This window comes from Gopherus evgoodei, chromosome 2 (assembly GCF_007399415.2).
Source record: "Gopherus evgoodei ecotype Sinaloan lineage chromosome 2, rGopEvg1_v1.p, whole genome shotgun sequence".
Classification (NCBI taxonomy): domain Eukaryota; kingdom Metazoa; phylum Chordata; order Testudines; family Testudinidae; genus Gopherus; species Gopherus evgoodei.
Window position 1 is genome coordinate 215645612 of NC_044323.1, and position 17417 is coordinate 215663028.

The window sequence follows — 17417 nt, forward strand, 5'->3', positions numbered from 1 at the left end:
ACCTGTGTTGCAAATTCCACCTCCTGGTTGTTGTGTAAACTTCCTCCTTGTATGCGTAATAGCTGTCAGTTGTTTCGTGGTTCGCACATCCTGAGAACTGATATTAGATTGGATAACTTTTAAAACCATTCAGTGTATTAAATTATGTGAGATACCTTGAGCATGGGATAGGAGAAATCCAACTATAGAGTAGCAAACTTGAACTACGATCTTGTTTAAAAGTACAGAGGCTAAAGAGTGTGAAGTACCTCAAGCAAAAAGTATCAAGTTGAGACTGGTTTGTATTATGTAACAAATGTAGACTTGCAGAATGCTTGGCTGAACTGTTTCATATGCTTACTGATCTTTCACTGCTATGGAAAGCTCTGGAGAAGCTTGGTTATTAAAGATACCTTAAGTAAAATTAACATGCTTTTTAAGAAAAGGTTTTGGATATTGGGAGTTGCTACAGTGAAAGAAAAAACGACAATTCAAACACAGGAAAGGGACAAAGAAAGCAAGATGTCTTTATCCTGAATGTCTAAATAAAATCTCTTGTTTTGATTTAAAAAATTTTAAACGTATTTTGAAGAGGTCTTCAGCCAATGGCTGACTCTTACTGGGAGCGACAATTGCTTTCTAATAAATTAGTCGACCTACCTATTTCAGTTTCCATTGCAAACTTCCTCTAAACTGTAAGTGCATAGTTATGTTCATCTGTGTTTAAGGGTACACTTGTTGGTTCAGGGAATTAAGTGCAAACAAATCTAGAAGAGCTCTTAAGCTCTCCGTCAGATAGTTGCACAAGCATGTGCTGCCAACCAATCTGCTCTGCATTTTCTTCATATTTCTTCAAAAAAAACCAAGCAAACAAAAACAAATATAATTGGAAAAGCAAAAATCCAATTGTGTATAATTAAAATCAGAATGTAATATGTGGTGTATTAAACGTGTGGCTCAGTATTGCTATTTAACGCTGCTGTCTGTGACTGTAATAGTTAAATAATTTTGCTGTCCTGAAGCATAAAGTGCAAGACAGTCAAGACAAGACTGCTCTTGGAACCTTAGCCCTTGCATTTCCTCACCCTTGTCACATTGCGGGGATATTGATATTACATTACCTCAGTTCTTTGCATGTAATATAATTTTTAAAAATTCCTTAGGTACTCTTCAGTGCAGTAATTCCTCTTAACAGTCTGTTTCTTTTTCTTGCTAACAGGTACAGTTCTCATCAGAAGTAACAATGGTCAACTAATGTTAGTATCTCAACAAGCAATAGCTCGAGCACAGAGTCAGACACAAAATAACACAGGTGCAAGACCATCAATACCTACCAGCACACCTTCGGTCAGAATATGTACTGTACAGGTAAAACTTCTTCAAGCAACTTGATTTTGCAATAGCTGTACCGTATTGTTTTTAATGTGATGTATTTATAACTTAGTATTTGCAAACCTTGTAGAAGATTCAGTAAACGTTGTTTGAAAGTCTTAGTTTGTCATTAAAATGAATGTCACTGTGTATTTTGCTTTCATACTTTAAAAACTAGGTTTGGCCAGTTTAGATTTTTATCAGTAAACGTCAGTTTCACCATACATGCACAAACTGACTAAAATATTTCCATCAATAATAATCAGAATTTACAGGCAGGCAAAGTTAAAAAAATGCTGCTCACATTTTAGATTTTGATTAAGAATATTTATTTTGATGTGGTGATGACTGTCTTAACAGTTCATAAAGCTTTCTATTTTGTAATCTGTCTGTCATTAAATAACTTCCTGACCCCTTATTGTCTGACTCATCTACCCCATAATTTCATGCAACTGTGAAAATTTAAATTGATGAAAAAATTTAAAAACATCAATTCTGTTCAAATTAAAAATAAAAATCGGTGCAAAGCCTATTTAAAACATACTCTGCTACTTTGCTCTGGATTGCGTAGCTCTCGTGATGAGAGAAGACTTTCATAACATAAAATTTTAATACACTTTGATGTTAATTGTAACTAAACTAGCATTGGTATTGGCTTCCTTTTTCCTTTCAATAGACGTATTACTTAAATTAGTATTGAACTTGAAAACCCTTCCAATGAAGTCCTGTAAAACTTCCTAAGGTCATTATTTTTATAGCATAACTAGCAAATCTCTAAAAGTGGATTTCAGTCTTGCTGTTCTCACACATGGTCCCTTTTAACCAGTGTAGTGGCCGCTGTAATTGGCTCAAATGCTGATTTTGAAAACAAAACTGTTCTGAAATTACTAGTTGTGCAGTTACTAGTTTATATGCTCCTCCCTGATCTGCTGCTTGTTCCTCCTAGTTAGCTTGTAAACTCTCTCTGGCAGAGGGCCATCTTCTTGTTGTATCTGTAGGGTGCCTAGCACAATGGCACCTGTAGGTGTTACCACAATACAAATAGAGGGGCATTGCTGGGTCTTCTAAGCACACTTCGTATGTCTTCAAAACAAAGAACAACAAAAACCCAACCCTGGAATTTAAAAGAAACAAAAACACTTTTAATGTTTGTGTAGCACTTGCTTTTGAAAGCACTATATATATGTGCTAAGTAGTTATATTTTGATTTTAACATTCCCCTGCAGTGTTTGCAGCTAAGTTATTGTGTCAGTGCCTTCAAATTGGAGAAGATGCACCATTCGCTATCTAAAACGAATAAAATAAAAAGTGTATGATACAAGGTTTGCATGTGGCTTGAAAAAAACAAAACCTTTTGATTAGTTGATAAAACTGTTTTTCTAAGACTTAAAATCCATATTTAAGCACCTACGTAAGTGCCCTGAATTTCAAAAGTGCTGAACTTGGAGGCTTATCTTTAGGCATCCTCTTTGGGCGGAGCTATTAGTTATTAGTTTAGTGGTTAAGGGGGGAAGCTGTGGATGTGGTATATCTTGATTTTAGGAAGGTGTTTGACACAGTCACACATGACAGTCTCCTATGCAACCTAGGGAAGTGTGGACTAGATGAAATTACTATATGGGGTGTGCACAGCTGGTTGCAAAACAGTCTACTCAGAGTAGCTATCAATGATTTACTGTCAAAGTGAGGGGATGTATGGAGTAGGGTCTCTTCTGTGTCAGGTACCAATCAATATTTTCTTTAATGACTTGAATGATGTAGTGGAAAATGTGCTTATGAAATTTGAAGATGATGTCTAACTAGGAGAGGTTGCAATCACTGTGGAGGATGGGATTAGAATTCAAAATGACCTTGACAAACTGGAGTACTGGTCTGAGACCACAGGATGAAATTCAATAAAGACAAGTGAAAAGGACTACATTTAGAAAGGAAAAATCAAATGCACAACTACAAAATGGGGAAATAGCTAGCTAGGTGGTAGTGCTGCTAAACAAGTTTGGGGGTTATAGTGGATCACGAATTGCATATATGGACCAACATGATGCAATTGTGAAAGGCTGATATTTTGGGATGTGTGGGACAGTTACCTCCCATGTCTTACACATGGGAGGTAACTGTCCCACTCTGGCACTAGTGATGCTTCACTTGGAGTATTGTGTACAGCTTTGGGTGCCGCACTTCAGGAAAAATGTGGACAAACTGGAGAGAGTCCAGAGGAGAGCAACAACAATGTGAAAGAGGCTGTAGAAAACCTGACCTCTGAGGAAATGTTTCAAAAACTGGGCATGTTTAGTCTTAAGAAGACAGAGGATCTGATAAGGCTGTTATAAAGAAGACTGTGGTCAGTTCTCCATGTCTGTTGAAGGTGGGTCAAGAAGTAATGGGTTTAATCTACAGCAAGGAAGTTTTAGGTTAGATATTAGGAAAAGCTTTTTAACTATCAGGATAATTAAGCACTGGTATAGGCTTCCAAGGGAGAGTGTTGCACTCATGTTGCTGGAGCTTTTTAGGAACAGTTTGGACAAACAGCTCTCGTCGATGGTCTAGATATACTTCATCCTGCCTCAGCACATGGGACTGGACTAGTGACCCCTCCCAGCCCTACATTTCTGTGATTCTGTTATATATCTGAAAATACATAGAATTTTAGCCTTAATGTATGAACCACAGATATCTGGACGTACCAAAATGACGAGTAACCTGAGTGATTCTCTTCATGAAATGGTCACTGTTTGACTACTTCTGTACTAATCAGCAAACATGCCCAAACTATTTTGTTTACTGTATTGTATCTGCTTACCTTGTTATGACATTGGTATTTAAGTAGGTTTCTTTACACCTGCACACTCCTTCCCAAATTCATTTTTAAATTGTTGGATTAAATTAATGCCTTTTTAAAAATGCTTTGCATTGGGCAAGAGTAAGTATTAGTTTAGGTAAATGTTTGTAACACTGTTAATTAGCCTAACTACTGTTGTATGTTTCTTGTATCTTAGAATATTCTATCTTTTTATTTTAAAGAACACTGGCACCCATTTACTAAAAAAAGTAGTAGCAACTCCTGTGAAAACAGTAACTCAAGCAACAAATTCAGTTGTATCTGCTGATCAAAGACCTGCTATAGTACAGGTATGTCTTTAGTTTTTTTTTTAAAGCTGGCATTGAGTTCTTTAATGTTTTTAAGATAAAAATGAACATTGTATGTTTAAAATTTATAATGTTACGAGGCTTCCCAGACAGCTCAGGAGAGCCCATCATCTAGATTAGAGCGACAAGATGGGTGAGGTAATATCACAGAGCTTTGTGTAAGCTTGAAAGCTTATGTCCCTTATCAACAGCAGTTCATCCAATAAGATATTCCCTCACACACCTTGTGTCTCTAATATCCTGGGACCAGCATGGCTACAATAACATCATATGATTGTATACAGATTGGCAGTTGCTTGTATGTACAATCTGACTTTAAATTCCATAGCTATATTTTTTTAAATACACTTCCTATCTGGATATTGGGATAGAGACAGCTGTCTCGGGGTAGTGTTTCACTATTCACAGCAGTATTGTCTCTGGGCATGCTTTCTTTTTTAAAAGAATCCTTTGTCTAGCTTTCTGTACAGGGCTACCTATCTGTTCTTAGGGAGCAAAATACTGGATAAACACGTAAAATAATAAACTAATCCTTTCTGTACTAAAATACTCTCTACTCCTTTCTTCTTGGTGGCAAAGAAGCCAGGGTGGAGAAGTTGGCCTGGGGAAAGTCTGACATGTTAACTATGTTCTCTTTCCCATCATGAAAAGACAGCATGGAGGGACTTGGGCTGTCAGATCGCTCACTGGCTGTGAGTTCTTGACTTGGCTAGTCATTAGGAAAGGGACTTCCTAGCCTACAACAGTAATTAACAAGCTGACTTCTAAAGCTGTCCTCCTGCTGTCTTCAGATGCCCACATATATTGGCAACAGATCATCTTATGACATCATAAAGAGAGGGTAAGGGGGAGAGTCTTCACCCCCTGCAATGAGGAGGAAGCAAAGGGGGTGAGGAGAGAAATATGGCAGTCACTTCATTTTTAAATTTCCGATTTTATTTATATGCATAGGGAAGAATGTAAATCTTTCATCCATCAAGAGCAGATATGGGTGTTATGCATTGCTATTTGTTTCTTCAGTTTGGTCTAATTACAGGTGTTTGTAAACCTTCTCATATGCTGGTGATGTCTTTAGGCAGAGGTCATCTCATGGACCTCTCCACTCCAGATCCTACACCACTTCTGGATGTAGGAAAATACTAGGCTAGCAGTAGGGAGATGAGGTGAAGATAAATCTGTTTAATCTTATGGGTGATGCTGCTCATTTTAGTCCTTGCAGCCCAATCCTCCATCCCTGTATTTAATTCTGTGTTTTATATTTGATAACAAATCTCCCTTTGTTACACACACTGTTTTAATTCTGCCATCCTTTTGCAGTTTGCATCTCTCTTCTGTTCAGTTTGTGGTGTTAGCCCGTTAAAGTTTCACATTTTTTATAAGAAATATGTGACAGAGGACGCATAGCGGTTTTTTACAAAGGGATGCTTAGAGGTATTTGGTTAAAAAACAAACAAAAGAAAACTGCTGGTCATCCTGTGAGTCTGACTAGACAAGAAGGATCACTGTCTGAAGAATGATAGTTGCTTTGTCTTAGGGTATGTCTACACTACGGGATTATTCAGATTTTACAGAAACTGGTTTTTTAAAACAGATTATATAAAGTTGAGTGCACGCAGCCACACTAAGCACATTAATTTGCCGGTGTACATCCATGTACCGAGGCTAGCGTTGATTTCTGGTGCTTCGCACTGTGGGTAGCTATCCTGTAGCTATCTCATAGTTCCCGCAGTCTCCCCCACCCATTGGAATTCTGGGTTAAGACCCCAATGCATGATGGAGTAAAAACAGTGTAGTGGGGATTCTGGGTAAATGTCGTCACTCAATCCTTCCTCCATGAAAGCAACGACAATCATTTTGCGCTCTTTTTCCCTGGATTGCCCTGACAGATGCCATAGCATGGCAACCATGGAGCCTGTTTTGCCTTTTGTCACTGTCACCGTATGTGTATTGGATTCTGCTGACAGATGCGGTACTGCAGTGCTACACAGCAGCATTCATTTGCCTTTGCAAGGTAGCAGAGACGTTTACCATCCCTATTGCACCGTCTGCCATTTTAAATTGGCGACGAGGTGATGGTTATCAGTCATTTTGCACCATTTGCATTTGGAAATTGGCGATGACGGTTATCAGTCCTTTTGTACCATCTACTGCTGTCATGGGTGCTCCTGGGTGGCCTCGCTGAGATCGGCCAGGGTCGTATGGACAAAAATGGGAATGACTCCCTGGGTCATTCCCTTTTTGTTTTGTCTAAAAATAGTCAGTCCTGCCTAGAATATGGGGCAAGTGTACTAGAGAACCAGAGAGCACAGCCGCTCTGGGTCAAAGCCCCAGAGATCCCACAGAAATGATGAGCTGCATGCCATTCTAGGGAGTGCCCCTGCAACAAACCCACCCATTGCTTCCCTCCTCCCCTAACCCTCCTGGGCTATTGTGGCAATGTCCCCCCATTTGTGTGATGAAGTAATAAAGAATGCAGGAATAAGAAACACTGACTTTTTAGTGAGATAAAATGAGGGAGAAGCAGCCTCCAGCTGCTGTGATAGTCCAGTCAAGACATTAAAGGGTGGGGGGGAGAGGTGTGCAGCATCCAAAGGCTATGATAGTCCAGGGAGTACAGAATTTTCTTTAGACATGAAGGGTGGGGGGGGCTGATGGAGCTTAGTCTCCGGTTGCTATGATGAGGACGGTTACCAAGCCTTCTGTACTGTCTGCCGGGAATGACCGGGAGTCATTCCCATTTTTACCCAGGTGCCCCCGGCCAACCTCACCAAGGCCAGCCAGGAGCACTCACGGGCTGATGATGGATGCCAGTCATTTTGCACCATCTGCTACTGGGAAGAAGATGCTGGTGTTCAGCGCTGCAGCACCCCGTCTACCAGCAGCATGCAATAGACATAGGGTGACATTGAAAAAAGGCGAGAAATGATTTTTTTCCTTTTCTTTCGGGGAGGGGGTGTAAATTGAATACATAGACCCTGAAACATCCAGGAAAATGTTTTTGACCCTTCAGGCATGGGAGCTCAGCCAAGAATGCAAATGCTTTTCGGAGACTGAGGGGACTGTGGGATAGCTGGAGTCCTCAGTACCCCCCTTTCCTCCATGAGCATCCATTTGATTCTTTGGCTTTCTGTTACACTTGTCATGCAGCACTGTGCTGAGTCCCTGCTGTGGACTCTGTCTGTCATAGCCTGGAGATTTTTTCAAATGCTTTGTCATTTCGTCTTTTGTAACGGAGCTCAGATAGAACAGGTTTGTCTCCCCATACAGCGATCAGATCCAGTATCTCCTGTACGGTCCATGCTGGAGCTCTTTTTGGATTTGGGACTGCATCGCTACCTGTGCTGATCAGAGCTCCACGGTGGGCAAACAGGAAATGAAATTCAAAAGTTTGCGGGGCTTTTTCTGTCTACCTGGCCAGTGCATCCGAGTTCATATTGTTTTCCAGAGCGGTCACAATGGTGCACTGTGGGATACCGCCCGGAGGCCAATACCGCCGAATTGCGGCCACACTAACCCTAATCTGACATGGCAATGCCAATTTCAGCGCAACTCCCCTCGTCAGGGAGGAGTACAGAAATCGGTTTAAAGAGCCCTTTATATCGATTTAAAGGGCTTCATTGTGTGGACGGGTGCAGGATTAAATCGGTTTAACGCTGCTAAATTCGGTTTAAATGCATAGTGTAGACCAGGCCTTATACAGAAGACTTATAGACTTCCAGTTTTTTAAAGGACCAAAGTCTAAACACCACTGTGTTAAAGGGCAAATCATCCTGCCCTCTCAGAAATCCTGAATAAATGAGTGTAGTATAGAGGAGGACCATTTTCTCCCTCCTGCTCCTGGCCACGGAGCAGCCAGTGGAGCATCTAAGCTTGTTTTGAACTGTCTTTGAGAAAGGAAAGAAGGGAACTCAAGAGGCTTGTTCTGTAGCTATGTTGTATCAACTAGCCAATCCAAAAAAATCAGCTTGCTAGCAATGGTATCAACAGTGTCAGACATAGTCAGGAAGTGTTTTTTAAAAAAAATGGGGCCAGCAGCAAAAAAAGATGGGTATGGAGAGATACAGTGCTAAGCTAGTTTAATTTAGCTTTTTCCTGTACTAAAACTACTGTAGTCAATAGTGTGTAAAATTATTGGCGCAACATATTTTGCAATAAATATTACCAACTCAATATTCTGTCCAGTCTACAGAAGTACTGTTCTTATTCTTTGATGTTTCACTCTTTTTTTCTTAAAAACCTCAAATCCCATGCACCCGTCCCTGTTTCAGATTGTGCAGGCTGTTTGTCTCATTCTCCCCAGAAGGGATCACGAAGTTGATTATCTAATTAGCATCATGCTGGGGTACTGTCATTTCAAGACAGCAACTGCTCCCCATACAAACTTTTTCCAAATATGCAGGATAAATTCTACTAATACAAGATCTATCATTTATGTGAATTTCTCCATTACTTGGACTAAGAACAAATATCGTGTCAGAGTAGTGGAGAAGATTGAGAGGCAAGTGATAGAATCTTATTCCAATATATCAGTTTTTCTGGGGAAGGGGAAAGTAGACTTCCTGACCCCCTCTCTTCAGCTTATAGAACACTGATCCTGTCTTGACCTATAAATATATCAGAACTCACAAGAGCAGCTCCAAAGCAACTTTTTTTAAACCCAAAACATTGCAGCTTGACAGTTCTGTACTCTGTTCCTATCAGTCCTCTTCCCGTCCATCTGTTTCTGGGATTCTCTTGCACAGTTGGCCTCCCTATGGCCATAGATCTGTTGAGCTGCATCCTTGGAAGAGACAGTGGTGGCAAAGATCCTGCAGAGAGTTGTTACAGTGTACCAGCAGCAGGAAGCTAAGCTGGCATGCTTTCTTGAAACTGCTTGCCTCTTCCATATCAGGTGGATCAGCTTGTGATTGTTGGTAATTACCTGGAGGCATGCCCACTTGCAGCAAAGAAATGAGAAGAGGAATTGAAAGAATGATCACATTTGTCATAAATTTAAATGTTAGTGCTTTCTGATTCTGAAAAGTGACCTCTTAAAACAGAGCCAATATAGCACCTCCTTACTCAACAGGTCTGTACTTGGTATGTATCCAGTCATGCCTGCTTACTTCACTGAAAGATTAGTTTTTACTACTTTAGGCCTGTATGCCACTGTAGAGCAAAGACCAACTGCAAGTGAGTGAGCTGAATTCTTTTTAACATAGCAGCAGGTGTTAAGTTCTAAGATCTTAAAAGCTGCAATTGTATTCTTTTAGTTTTTGCTTAGTCTTTCAGAATGGCATCTGCTGCCCCAACACAGTCCTAGACTGTTGTATCCTAGACTGTGTAGTGTAAGCTTTATACATTCGCAGCATCAGCTCATGCAAAATGGTTGATTACCCTGTTTTTTTATTCTGGAGAGCTCACAAGCTACAAGCTAAGACTGACCTTCTCCAATATCGATTGGAGAAACTGGGCTGTGATTTTTCTTCTCTGTTTTGGCTAAATAAGATTAAATTGCAGTTACATAAAGCACATAACATTTAATGATTATTGTTGCAAGTTTAATGTAATACATTTTTGTCCTGATATGGTTTGATTTGGTGACTTAGGGAAAAATACTACTTACACTTTCGGAGTATATGGTATGTTTGTGAGGTTGGGAAGGTATCAGTTAAACAAGTGTTCATATCTCATTTTAGCCAGCAGGTGCAACTAACAGTGTTAAGACAGTTACTGCTGTAAAACCTCCAGGTACTGGAACACCTGTAAAGCTTCCAGTTACAGGACCTGCTGCACAGTCTGTCTCCCAAAAGGCAATCTCTGTCAAAGCAGAGGGCACAACAGTAGCACATCCCAACACTTCCACGGTAAGGCAAACAAGTAATTTAAAATATCACTTTCTCGAAGCTGCTGCGGTTCAAAGTCAGTGCAGTGTCTCACTGAGTCTTTCCTTGACTTCCACAACCAGGAAATGCTAGAGAATGTGAAGAAATGCAAGAATTTTCTTGCAACATTAATAAAGCTGGCATCTAGTGGACCTCAAGCCCCAGAAATGGGACAGAATGTGAAGAATCTGGTGCAACATCTATTGGTAAGACTTTTTTAATTCAAAATCTTCTTGTATAAATATTTAATACTTCAGGTATTATATATGGAAAGCACTTTGCAAAGTTAGCTTATTCTCCCTCTCCTCCACCATCACTACTCTACGTTTTTTCTAATTATGCATTAAAAATTCATAAACATTACTTTGCTTGTCAAGTCAAGCACACTAAAGCTAAGAAATACATGGGAAACCTGAATTCTGGCAACCTTAATTTAGCCCCTTTGTGCATATAATTGATGATTCAGGCTTTAATTAGATGATCACATGCTTTTTTTTCTGCACAGAACCTTTGTGCTATTCAGTGCACAAGGTAATCTGATGGTTCTAGTATGTGGGATTGAGGGTTGAACTCAACTGGTCTCGAGTTCTCCCTGATAGACGTCTCCTCACAACTGACTTGTGAATGGATAGCTCCTCCCCTGTGTCCTCTAGTTCTCTACTGTCAGTTGCATTGTCTTTAATTTTCTCTCCTCTTCTGTGACTTTTTGTTTGATTTTCAATTGCTCATTTTTGCTCTTCTCTTGTGGTCCCACTTTAGAGACTACATGCCTCCTTTGGTGGCAGTACCTGGCCTGGTTTTCATTGATCTATGCCTAGGGCCCTACTAAATTACTTGTCCAATTTGGTCAATTTCAGTCATAGGATTTTAGAAATTGTAAATTTCATGATTTCAGCTATTTAAATCTGCCAACAACCACCTGCTCTCTGGCTGCCCAGCTCTGAAGGCAATGCCACCGCCTGCAGCAGTGGAGAAGTAAGGGTGGCAACACTGCAGACCCGTCCCCCCTCCAGAAAAAAACAACCAACCAACCAACAACCCTCCCTTGCAATCCCCCTGCAACTCCCTTTTGAGTCAGGACCACTAATTTGAGAAATGCTGGTCTCCCCTGTGAAATCTATATAGTATAGGGTAAAAGCACATAAAATACCAGATTTCACATTCTGTGATGTTTTTCATGGCCATGAATTTGGTAGAGCCCTATCTACGCTCAAGCTCAGTGAGACAAAACAAGCACAGAATGGAATAAAAAGATCTCAATACTAAAACTGTCATTTGGTTAGTTGGCTGTCCACTTTCAGATACTATTAGCCTCTGCTGAATGTATAACTGAGCATTATAAGGTTTATTTTTTGTATTGTGTTTTTATAAGGGGCCTCTAAGTACTCTTACTTTCATACACTGTGTTTTACAGGAGAATTACATATAATTATTGAATTATCTTTTGAATTATGCTTTTTAAGACCTTAGAAGTTGAGTCCACCTTGATCTATGTACAGATAAATTACCTTTATTTTACAGAAAATACAAAATTATGTTAAACAATATTTTTGCACAACACTGATGGTAATCAGAGGGGTCAACATATTTGTAAGTAACATTTCTCTTAGAAAGCACTTGCTGCCTGCTTGTAATGGGTGCTTGAGCGATTATTGCTGTTATATAACTGTTCAGAGATTAAATGAAATTAATTCTGTAATACAGTATTTTAATTTATAATATTATAATTTCAGTTAGGTTTAAAAACATCAAATTAATACAAGCATTTGGGAATTCAATAACTCCATGTGCCTTGGAATTCCAATGAATCAGGATGCTATGTCTTGCCTTTTTAGGTAGAATTTGATATTACTCTTATTTATGGTTGGATCAACTTCATATAAAAAGCTTTTCTTGTTCACTTTAGGAAGCAAAAATTGAACCAGAAGAATTTACAAAAAAGTTGTATGTTGAACTCAAGTCTTCACCGCAACCATATCTAGTTCCTTTCCTCAAGGTATGTTTCTGTGTGGTGGTTCTGAAGTTTATAGTATACACTTTTTTAAATAGGTTTGTCATACAATATTAGGAGCTAATTTCAAACCCATGTTGCAAAACACCCTCAAATCAAACTTTAGAAACACATAGTAAGAAATATGCTATGATATTGTCTCTGTCAACCACTTCCTGACTAATCCCTTTCTTTTGGTTGTTACATCCCACTTCTAACATCATAAACTGTAAACTTTTTCCTCCAGTGACCCAACTAACTTTTAGTGTTTGGTCCAAAACTTACACTTGTACTTAGTTTTTTTGTTTTATAAAACCTAAGATCAATAGAGAGCTTTCAAAAATTAAACAGTTCTAATAAAAAGTTAGTTGTCTAATATTCAATTGTAGGGCTTGAAATGCATTGCAGTGCTAAGAACCTGATAGTGAAATGAAGTCAATTACTTCTGTTTGTTTCATTGTCTGAGCAGAGAGAAATGCAAAAGAAACTGAGCATAAGTAGTTACAAATCAGATGGATTTGTAAAATTCTTTCACTGTTAATCTAAAGTGATGATGATAGAGCAATATTTGCTTATAAAACTTTTTTTAAGTTGCCATCTTATGTGTAGGGGCTACAGGGCTAGTGCTTGAGTCTTTATGAAATAGCTGTGACTTTGCTGCTATAGAAAGAATAAGCTACTTTTGTCTCTGCGCACAACTCCCACTGTTTTACTGCTGTCAGGCAGAGGAATCTCTATATATGAGTATCAGTGAAATAAATAAGCTGCAGAATCGAATTTCAGTGAAGGACATGGGTTTTGTATTAAAGAAGCCACAACGAAAATATACAACCTTTCAGTTCACTTATCAAAGTGCTTGCAGATCCAGTTTCCAGGGAGTACAACAATAATACTTGTAGCCAAGAAAGCTAACCTATATAAAACATACCCCCTTCTTACAGAAATAACTTAGATCATCCCAGAATTTATGCTTTCACTGATATAATTCTAGAATCTGTTCTTATTATAGTTGGCACTATTTCTTGGAGAATCCTTTTGCAGCTGTTCTGAAACTTAATACCCAGTCAAACATAGTGAAAGTTGTAATCAGTTTTTTGTAGAGCTGAATAAAGCTGTGTATTTAATTATTTCTGATGGAAAAAGAATAAAGATACTATCATAATACAATGAAATAAGTATTGCCTAGCTTTAGGCGCTATCCATAGTTAAACTATTTAAAAAAAAACTGTTTTTTTTTGCACCAGGAACTGCCCAACCAGGGTACTACAACCCTGGAAAAAAGTCCAGGACAACTATAACCCCATTCAGCCAATTTGATCGAAAGCCCAATTGCTAATTTTTTTATTAGCAGTGAATCATGTTCTCCCAAAGGGTTCATTCTATTATCAGGCAAAGGTCTGACTTAAATACTAAATCTAGTGGACACCTGCACTACTCATGAAAGCAGTTGTGTATCTGTGTACAGCTGTACACAGAGGCACTTAGGTCCAAATCTATTGTGTGCATGAGACTTCACAGAAATGTATCTGTCCTCCTAGTGTAGACATAGTACAAAGACCTGAAAACCCAGGGGATAATAGTGAAGTGGCAGAACTGGGTTAGAGGGAATGTGAGGATTGCCATCTGTTTGTCCTGCATATTGTAGTACTTTGGCTGCTGGAAATTTGTCAAATATTGAGCTAATACATATTTTTCAATGGCAACCCTCGAACTCCTTGTCAGTAAGCTTGTGTGTTTCAGCCTGGAGTTCGTCAGTGCCACTGTACTCTACAGTGCTTAATGCAAAACTTGGCATTTGTGAGTTTTCAGTAATATAATCTGTCATTCACATTTTTTCTTGATTTTTTTTTTTAACTTTTGCAAAGGCATTTAGGCAGAATAAAAGCTTTCTGCAGTGGATTTACAGTGTGGGGTTGTAACTTGTCCCATTACAGTAAAATATACTATTACTTCATCTCTCTTACTCTTTTTAGAACAGTTTCCTCTTAAAGTAGAACCTCAGAGTTATGAACACCTCAGGAATGGAGGTTGTTCGTTAACACGGAACAAAACATGGTGGTTCTTTCAAAAGTTTACAACTGAACATTGACTTAGTACAGCTTTGAAACTTTACTGTGCAGAAGAAAAATGCTCCTTTCCCTTTATTTTTTAATAGTTTGTTTAACATAGCACTGTACTATATTTGCTTTTTTTGGTCTCTGCTGCTGTCTGAGTACTCTGGTACTATGAGGTTGTGGTTTACTGGTCAGTTAGTAACTGAGGTTCTACTGTATATAAATTCTCACTTCATATCTTATGAAATGAACATAGCACAATAACTGAAATGTGTACTTCATTATTAATTGCATATAGGCTGATCTATGCTACAAAACTTTTCCTTGTTTGAATGCTGTCAAGAAGTGAGTTGGCTAACTTGCCAACCATGACTTTGCAACCAGTACAGATCAGGCTTAATCATGTAGATGAAATCCTGAGAACTTCATCACAACTAGCTTAACACAGTGCTGAATAAAAGTTGATTTGGTGAGAAGTACTCAGCAGAATGTGAATTGGCATAATCTAAAGCAGTTAACATTCATGTTCAAATACAGTAAACTTTTATATGGATACAGGCTATTTCCAGTTTATCTCATTTATTTCAGCAGTTACCTTTTCTGTGCTTTTCAGACACAAATCTAAGCTTTTAAATTAGTTTAGAAAGAGATCACAAAAAATGTAAACTATGCCATCACTCTTAAATGAGTAACATACAATAATGTCTTCATTGCTAACCTGTTTTACTGTTCAGTACGGATAGCAACACTAGCTAGGACAATGGCTTATTCTCAAATCAGTCATGGTGGATGGGCGTTGCTGCATAAACTTTTGTCTACAGATGTGGGCTCAAGCATGGAAAAAATGGGATTTTTTAAAATGTTGTATGTTCCATACGTTGGAAAGTCAGAAAATTCTTAACTCACTTTTAAAGGTGTAACTAATTATCCAAAAAACTTTAACTTTACCCTATTCACCCACAGTGCATCTGGCATGTAGGCTAGCTACACTTTTACAGCTCAGGTCTTCAAGAAGCCCACAGCTGTAGTGTCTCTAATCTCAATATAATCTAACTTTGACTTGTACAAGTTTTACGGAGCTTTTTAAAACTATATGGACTGAAAGATGGGAGTGTCTTCCTGTAGCTATTAATATTAGATTCACTTTGTTTTCAGAATTATGGCAGTTTAATCAATGAAGAAAACTGTTTAGGTCTTTTGGATCATAAGACCATAAGAATGGCCATACTGGGTCAGACCAAAGGGCCATCTAGCCCACTGTCTTGTCTTCCAACAGTAGCAATGCCAGGTGCCCCAGAGGGAATGAACAGAACAGGTAATCAAGTGATCCATCTCCTGTCATCCATCCCTGCCCATCCTGGCTAATAGGTCCATCAGTGGCTATCTTCTATGAATTTATCTAGTTCATTTTTTAAACCCTGTTCCACAGGGTGATTGTGTGTGGAAAAAATACTTTTTTTTTTGTTTTGAACCTGCTGCCTATTAATTTCATTTGGTGGCCCCTAGTTCTTGTGTAATGAGAGAGAGTAAATAACACTTGTTTACTTTCTCCACATCAGTCATGATTTTATAGACCTCTATCATATCCCCCCTTAGTTGTCTATCTTCCAAGCTGAAAAGTCCCAGTCTTATTAATCTCTCCTCCTACAGTAACCATTCCATACCCCTAATTTTTTCTGAACCTTTTCCTATATATAATTTTTTTTTAAGATGGAGCGACCACATCTGCACACAGTATTCAGGATGTGGGCATACTGCGTATTTATATAGAGGCAATAAGATATTTTCTGTCTTATTTATCCCTTTCTTAATGATTCCCAACATTCTGTTTGCTTTTTTGACTGCTGCTGCTGCACATGGGATATTTTCAGAGAACTATCCACAGTAACTCCAAGTTCTCTTTCTTGAGTGGTAACAGCTAATTTACACTCCATTTTATATGTGTTGTTAGGATTGTTTTCCAATGTGCATTACTTTGCATTTATCAACATCAAAATTTACAACCATTTTGTTGTGCAGTCACCCAGTTTTGAGAGACCCTTTTGTAGCTCTTTGCAGTCTGCCTGGGACTTAACTGTTGCAATTTTGTATCATCTGCAAATTCTGCCACCTCACTCTTTACCCATTTTTCCAGATCATTTGAATATATTGAATAGGGCTGGACCCAGTACAGACCCTTGGGGAACACCACTATTTAGTTCTCTCCACTGTGAACACTGGCCACTTATATCTTCCTTTTGTTTCCTATCTTTTAACCTGTTGCCAATCCATGAGAGAATCTTACCACTCATCCCATGACTACTTACTTTGCTTAGGAGCCTTTGGTAAGGGACCTTGTCAAAGGCTTTCTAAAAATCTAAATACACTACATCCACTCGATCCCCCTTGTTCACATGCTTGTTGATCCTCTCAAAGAATTCTAGATTAGTAAGGCATGATTTCCCTTTACAAAAACCATGTTGACTGTTAACCAAGAAATTATGTTCATCTGTGTGGCTGAGTCTTCTATAGTTTCAAGCAGTTTGCCTGGTACTGAAGTCAGGCTTACCAGCCTGTAATTACTGAGATCACCTCTGGAGCCCTTTTTAAAAATTGATGTCATATTAGTTATATTACAGTCATTTGGTACAGAAGCTGATTTAAATGATAGGTTACAGACTACAGCTAGTAGTCCTGCAATTTCACATTGAGTTCCTTCAGAACTCTTGGCTGAATACTATCTGGTCCTGGTGACTTATTACTATTTTACTTTATCAGTTTGTTCCCAAACCACCTCTAATGACACCTCAATCTGGGACACCTGGGACAGTTCCTCAAATTTTGTCACCTTAAAAAAAGGCTCAGGTTTGGGAATCTCCCACGAATTCTCAATGGTGAAGACTGATGCAAAGAATTAATTTTAGTTTCTCTACAATGGCCGTATCATCCTTGAATGCTCCGTTAGCATCCTAATCGTCCAGTGGCCCAGCTGGTTCTTTAGCAGGCTTCCTGCTTCTGAGGTACTTAAAAAAT

At 38.8% G+C, this 17417-nt stretch overlaps 1 protein-coding gene across 2 annotated transcripts in view; it reads left to right on the forward strand.

The window, feature by feature from the left end:
* TAF4B (TATA-box binding protein associated factor 4b) overlaps positions 1-17417 on the forward strand; it is a 125364-nt gene that overhangs the window by 20827 nt on the left and 87120 nt on the right. For both annotated transcript variants that reach the window (XM_030552954.1, XM_030552956.1), the window contains exons 2-6: positions 1199-1347; positions 4372-4479; positions 10176-10343; positions 10445-10567; positions 12268-12357. In XM_030552954.1, the coding sequence (XP_030408814.1) occupies positions 1199-1347; positions 4372-4479; positions 10176-10343; positions 10445-10567; positions 12268-12357 (638 nt within the window). The remainder of the gene's footprint in view (positions 1-1198; positions 1348-4371; positions 4480-10175; positions 10344-10444; positions 10568-12267; positions 12358-17417) is intronic.